The sequence below is a fragment of the Salvelinus fontinalis genome, unplaced genomic scaffold, assembly GCF_029448725.1.
Source record: "Salvelinus fontinalis isolate EN_2023a unplaced genomic scaffold, ASM2944872v1 scaffold_0674, whole genome shotgun sequence".
Taxonomy (NCBI): domain Eukaryota; kingdom Metazoa; phylum Chordata; class Actinopteri; order Salmoniformes; family Salmonidae; genus Salvelinus; species Salvelinus fontinalis.
This window is the reverse complement of record NW_026600883.1, coordinates 22415-29592: the sequence shown is the minus strand read 5'-3', so window position 1 is coordinate 29592 and position 7178 is coordinate 22415. Positions and strand designations below refer to the sequence as shown.

At 45.0% G+C, this 7178-nt stretch overlaps 1 protein-coding gene across 1 annotated transcript in view; it reads left to right on the top strand.

Annotated features, from left to right (window-relative positions):
* Nucleotides 1-7178, top strand: part of LOC129846971 (glutamate receptor-interacting protein 1-like) — an 81788-nt gene that overhangs the window by 64590 nt on the left and 10020 nt on the right. Inside the window, exons 10-13 of the mRNA XM_055914787.1 lie at nt 1473-1635; nt 3072-3110; nt 4924-5035; nt 5442-5477. Of these exons, the coding sequence (XP_055770762.1) occupies nt 1473-1635; nt 3072-3110; nt 4924-5035; nt 5442-5477 (350 nt within the window). The remainder of the gene's footprint in view (nt 1-1472; nt 1636-3071; nt 3111-4923; nt 5036-5441; nt 5478-7178) is intronic.

The following is a 7178-nucleotide window of genomic DNA, read 5'->3' as shown; positions in this document are numbered from 1 at the left end:
CCTATTAGGAGATTTACTATGAGGAGAACCATGCTAATGTCCCATAGGAGGACTGATCATCACGTCGTCCATCTAATGTCCCATAGGAGGACTGATCATCACGTCATCCATCTAATGTCCCATAGGAGGACTGATCATCACGTCATCCATCTAATGTCCCATAGGAGGACTGATCATCCATCTAATGTCCCATAGGAGGACTGATCATCATGTCATCCATCTAATGTCCCATAGGAGGACTGATCATCCATCTAATGTCCCATAGGAGGACTGATCATCACGTCATCCATCTAATGTCCCATAGGAGGACTGATCCACATGTCATCCATCTAATGTCCCATAGGAGGACTGATCATCATGTCATCCATCTAATGTCCCATAGGAGGACTGATCATCACGTCATCCATCTAATGTCCCATAGGAGGACTGATCATCATGTCGTCCATCTAATGTCCCATAGGAGGACTGATTATCATGTCATCCATCTAATGTCCCATAGGAGGACTGATTATCATGTCATCCATCTAATGTCCCATAGGAGGACTGATCATCACGTCATCCATCTAATGTCCCATAGGAGGACTGATCATCATGTCATCCATCTAATGTCCCATAGGAGGACTGATCATCATGTCATCCATCTAATGTCCCATAGGAGGACTGATCATCATGTCATCCATCTAATGTCCCATAGGAGGACTGATCATCATGTCATCCATCTAATGTCCCATAGGAGGACTGATCATCACGTCATCCATCTAATGTCCCATAGGAGGACTGATCATCATGTCATCCATCTAATGTCCCATAGGAGGACTGAGCTTTGCTGTGCCAAGGCCTATAGAACCAGAAGAAATGCATTGGCAGGTCTAGAGGTGTTGCTGCCCCAGTGTTTGTGTGTGTCTGTGTGTGTGTGGCTCCCTTGTGGCCTTCTTGCGGCCCCCTTGTGACCCCCTTGTGGCTCCCTTGCGGCTCCCTTGTGGCCCCCTTGTAGCATCATGTGGACGCAGCTCTAGCATAAATCATAGATGTTTACACAGGTAAAGATGGATCACACACAGGGAATAGAAACTCCACCAGCTCTACATTATTGATGAAACACAGCAGCAGAATAGAGACGCAGCAGCCAAACAGTCAGACGTCTTTGTTTAACTCAATATCAGACCAGAGAGACAGAGAGACAGAGAGACAGAGAGAGAGAGAGAGAGAGAGAGAGAGAGAGAGAGAGAGAGAGAGAGAGAGAGAGAGAGAGAGAGAGAGAGAGAGACCCATTCACCAAGGCGTTGTATTACATTATCACTAGGGAGTGGCTGTAGTATAACAGGTACATACAGTGGAGATGTAGTGGAGGGTTTTGACTGAACTAGGCTCATGTGAGGAGGAAACTTGCCTGACACCTGAAAGACTGTTAGCTCTAGGCTTTTAGCTCAGTGGGCTAACATAGTCTTGTCGTGTGTGTGTATGTATCCCAGCCCCAGGTTTCCAGGCGTCTGGCTACAGCTTCCACAGCCATGAGTGGAGGAACGCCAAGCCCAGCCAAGGCAGCCTGTCCCCTGTCAGCACCCGCCAGAGACACAACATCCTGGCAGACCTGGGCCTCAGCGATGACGAATGGGACAGACCCACCGTCAGCGGGTACGTACAACCCTGTTCTCACCTTTAACTCCTGGACCTCTAACCCTTGACCTCTAAGCAACACCACCACTGGCCCTTTATCTGGGGCGGCAGCGTAGCCTAGTGGTTAGAGCGTTGGACTAGTAACCGTAAAGGTTGCAAGATCAAATCCCCGAGCTGACAAGGTACAAAATCTGTCGTTCTGCCCCTGAACAAGGCAGTTAACCCACTGTTCCTAGGCCGTCATTGAAAATAAGAATTTGTTTTTAACTGACTTGCCTAGTTAAATAAAGTTTAAATTAAAAAATAAAAATCTTGCAACCAACTGTCAAACACCTCAGTCATGTTTCAGTGATTGTTCTGAATTCCCTGCCGGTAAACACACAGCCCAGAAACACTACAACATTAAAGTATTATTAGTGAAATATTACTAGTATGTGTACATACTACTGATAATAGAGCTGCTATTTGAGCTTGACCTTGGCTAACGGCTGTTTGTGTTTGATAAAGAAGCTCTTTATAATTCAGTCATTAGCATATCTTCTATCCATAAATCCTCTTTTTAAAAGCTTATGAATAAAGTACAAAAGGGAACAGGAAGTACAGAACACAGATTTGTGATAGCTTAGTATCCAATGGAGAATAATCATAGCTGAGGATGTGGCTTAGCATAGTGGGGGGAAAAACAATCGCTTTAGGCAGTATTGAAATCTTCAAAGAGATTCAAGTGTAAATGAAAGCAAAGTGCCCTTACAGAATTCCCTATGAGCCCTGGTCAAATAGGTCTGGTGGTAGAATAGTGTATTAATCCCCAACGGGCGGGGGGGGGTTATTGATCTGGCTGACGAATCACATCCACAAAAAACAACAACAGACATTCCACAAGGAATAGAATAGAATAACTCCTCACATGACCTAAAATATACATGTTCCTGGTTCATAACTAGTGTGTTAATTGATACATGTTCCCGGTTATTAACTAGTGTGTTAATATATACATGTTCCTGGTTCATAACTAGTGTGTTAATATATACATGTTCCTGGTTCATAACTAGTGTGTTAATATATACATGTTCCTGGTTCATAACTAGTGTGTTAATAGATACATGTTCCTGGTTCATAACTAGTGTGTTAATAGATACATGTTCGTGGTTCATAACTAGTGTGTTAATGAATACATGTTCCTGGTTCATAACTAGTGTGTTAATAGATACATGTTCCTGGTTCATAACTAGTGTGTTAATAGATACATGTTCCTGGTTCATAACTAGTGTGCATCTCTGAGGGGGATTCTCCTCTATTGCTCAAAGATGATCATCAAAGAGGTACAAAGATTCACCAGATCTGTTCCTCAATTAACCGTCATAAGAAAAGGGATTCAAAGGGAATCAAATTTGTGTCTTGGTGTTCTTGATATATTGTTGATTAAAGTACCTCTCTTCCTTAACGTTGGACAGAGCTTCTACTCTGCCCACCGGCCTAATCACTGACAGCAGGTGAGGCACACGGCAGGGCTGTCTCCTTATACCCCTTTAGTTCTCAAACCAACCCAACCCGAACCTCACCTAACCCTAACCAACCCAACCCTAACCTCACCTAACCCTAACCTGGGTGGCACACGGCAAGAATGTATCCTCGCACCGCTGATGTTCTCAAACCAACCCAAACCCAATCCTCTCACTGAAACCTCCCAGTCTCCCACTTAAACCAAGCAAGCCACCTTGTCTCTCTCCTAATCTAAACACAACGCACACTCACCTGTAACCCAACACCTGACCCCACCTTCACCTGAATGGCACAAGGCAGGGCTGCTCCCTCCCAGCACTAACGTTCTCAACCCAAACCAATCCTAACCCCCTACTGGTCGCCTCAACAACCTGTCTCTGAAACACACCTCTCAGCTGGATCTCCCAGCCCCTGGTCCAGCATGACACATCCATCTCCTTGTGTCCAACCTGTCTGGGTGGTGTGTCTATATCGCCTCTCTGTTTGTGTCTATATCTCAGCCCTCTCCTTCCTACCTACCTACCTAACTGCCTACCTAGTTACCTACCTACCTACCTACCTAACTGCCTACCTAGTTAGTTACCTACCTACCTACCTACCTACCTACCTACTTAGCTACCTACTTAGCTACCTACCTACCTACCTACCTAGCCACCGACTTCCCTATCCTACCTACCTACTTCCCTATCCTACCTACCTACTTCCCTATCCTACCTACCTACTTCCCTATCCCACCTACCTACTTCCCTATCCCACCTACCTACTTCCCTATCCTACCTACCTACTTCCCTATCCTACCTACCTACTTCCCTATTCTACCTACCTACTTCCCTATCCTACCTACCTACTTCCCTATCCTACCTACCTACCTACCGACTCCCCTATCCTACCTACCTACTTCCCTATCCTACCTACCTACTTCCCTATCCTACCCACCTACTTCCCTATCCTACCCACCTACTTCCCTATCCTACCTACCTACTTCCCTTTCCTACCCACCTACTTCCCTATCCTACCTACCTACTTCCCTATCCTACCTACCTACTTCCCTATCCTACCTACCTACTTCCCTATCCTACCTACCTACTTCCCTATCCTACCTACCTACTTCCCTATCCTACCTACCTACTTCCCTATCCTACCTACCTACTTCCCTATCCTACCTACCTACCTACCGACTTCCCTATCCTACCTACCTACTTCCCTATCCTACCTACCTACCTACCTACCTACCTACTTCCCTATCCTACCTACCTACTTCCCTATCCAACCTACCTACTTCCCTATCCTACCTACCTACTTCCCTATCCTACCTACCTACTTCCCTATCCTACCTACCTACTTCCCTATCCTACCTACCTACTTCCCTATCCTACCTACCTACCTACCTACCTACCTACCGACTTCCCTATCCTACCTACCTACTTCCCTATCCTACCTACCTACTTCCCTATCCTACCTACCTACCTACCTACCTACCTACCGACTTCCCTATCCTACCTACCTACTTCCCTATCCTACCTACCTACCTACCTACCTACTTCCCAATCCCTTCTACCTACTTCCCTATCCTACCTACCTACTTCCCAATCCCTTCTACCTACTTCCCTATCCTACCTACCTACTTCCCTATCCTACCTACCTAGCTACCGATTTACTGTTCCACTCTCTCTGCCTGCACAGCCCACTGACACCCTGCCCACACGTTGTGGTCACCAGCCCTCATCAGTGTGGTTGCCTGCCCTGACTGCTCACTGATTGTCTGACTGGGGGTGTTAACCTCTGACCTCTTCCCCCCTCCAGGTTCACTGTGGGTCATGACGGGACCGAGCCGGACCAGGAAGAGAACTTCTGGTCTCAGGCCCTGGAAGATCTAGAGACCTGCGGCCAGTCTGGCATCCTGAGGGAACTGGAGGTAAACAAGGAGCCAAAATGGCTGAATACGTCTACAGTTTCATTCATCACAGTACAATACTAACTGAGCCGGACCAGGAAGAGATCTTCTGGTCTCAGGCCCTGGAAGATATGGAGACCTGCGGCCAGTCTGGCATCCACAGTTTCATTCATCACAGTAGATTTAAAATGGCTGAGGACATGTACAGTTCCATTCATCACAGTACAATACAAACACAACACTGACAAACCTACGTATCTTCTAGACCAGTGGCTTTACTTATACAGTAACATATTAGTGAAGAAAACCTCTCAACTCTCACCTCTTCTGTCCCCATCCCTTCCACTTCCTGTTTTGGAGTTATCTTTTTTTCAATCGCATGATGTCACTTCCTGTGGATGTGTGTAACCGCTCCTTCTCTTTCCAGGACGAGCCAGACAGGCTTCTGAATAAGAGAAACTTGGTACACCCTTTTCCTTTTTGGGGCTTCCTCTCTGCTTGTAGCTGACACTGTGGCACCCTGGTGCTGTCCCTGTACTGCTGGCACCTCTCTCTCTCTCTCTCTCTCTCTTGTTCTCTCTTTCACTCTCTCGTTCTCCCTCTCCCTTTCTCTCTTTCACTCTCTCGTTCTCCCTATCTCTCTCTCTTTCATTCTCTCTCTCTCTCTTTCACACTCTCATGCTAGTGGGCTGCGGGGGGTGCTCTGTAGCCTCTGATGATCACCAGTGTAGCTTGTCTCAGATCCTGGGGCTGCATTCAAACCCTAACTCTATGCACATCAATAGAGGACCATCTACCCTGGTTATAGATTCAAACCCTAACCCTATGGCCAGACATCCATAGAGGACCATCTACCCTGGTTATAGATTCAAACCCTAACTCTATGCACATCAATAGAGGACCATCTACCCTGGTTATAGATTCAAACCCTAACTCTATGCACATCCATAGAGGACCATCTACCCTGGTTATAGATTCAAACCCTAACTCTATGCACATCAATAGAGGACCATCTACCCTGGTTATAGATTCAAACCCTAACTCTATGGCCAGACATCCATAGAGGACCATCTACCCTGGTTATAGATTCAAACCCTAACTCTATGCACATCAATAGAGGACCGTCTACCCTGGTTATAGATTCAAACCCTAACTCTATGCACATCAATAGAGGACCATCTACCCTGGTTATAGATTCAAACCCTAACTCTATGCACATCCATAGAGGACCATCTACCCTGGTTATAGATTCAAACCCTAACTCTATGCACATCAATAGAGGACCATCTACCCTGGTTATAGATTCAAACCCTAACTCTATGCACATCAATAGAGGACCATCTACCCTGGTTATAGATTCAAACCCTAACTCTATGCACATCCATAGAGGACCATCTACCCTGGTTATAGATTCAAACCCTAACTCTATGCACATCCATAGAGGACCATCTACCCTGGTTATAGATTCAAACCCTAACTCTATGCACATCCATAGAGGACCATCTACCCTGGTTATAGAACTACAGGCTGAACACTCCCTGTTCTGTCCTCAAGGCAAGCCGAGACACATAGAACAATACACTACATGGCACCCTATTCAATATATTATACACTACATGGCACCCTATGTTATATATTATACACTACATGGCACCCTATTCAATATATTATACACTACATGGCACCCTATTTAATATATTATACACTACATGGCACCCTATTTAATATATTATACACTACATGGGCCCTATTCCCTATATTATATATTATACACTACATGGGCCCTATTCCCTATATTATACACTACATGGCACCCTATTCAATATATTATATACTACATGGGCCCTATTCAATATATTATACACTACATGGCACCCTATTTAATATATTATACACTACATGGCACCCTATTCAATATATTATACACTACATGGCACCCTATTTAATATATTATACACTACATGGCACCCTATGTTATATATTATACACTACATGGCACCCTATTTAATATATTATACACTACATGGCACCCTATTCAATATATTATACACTACATGGCACCCTATTCAATATATTATACACTACATGGCACCCTACTCAATATATTATACACTACATGGCACCCTATTCAATATATTATACACTACGGGCCCTATTCAATATA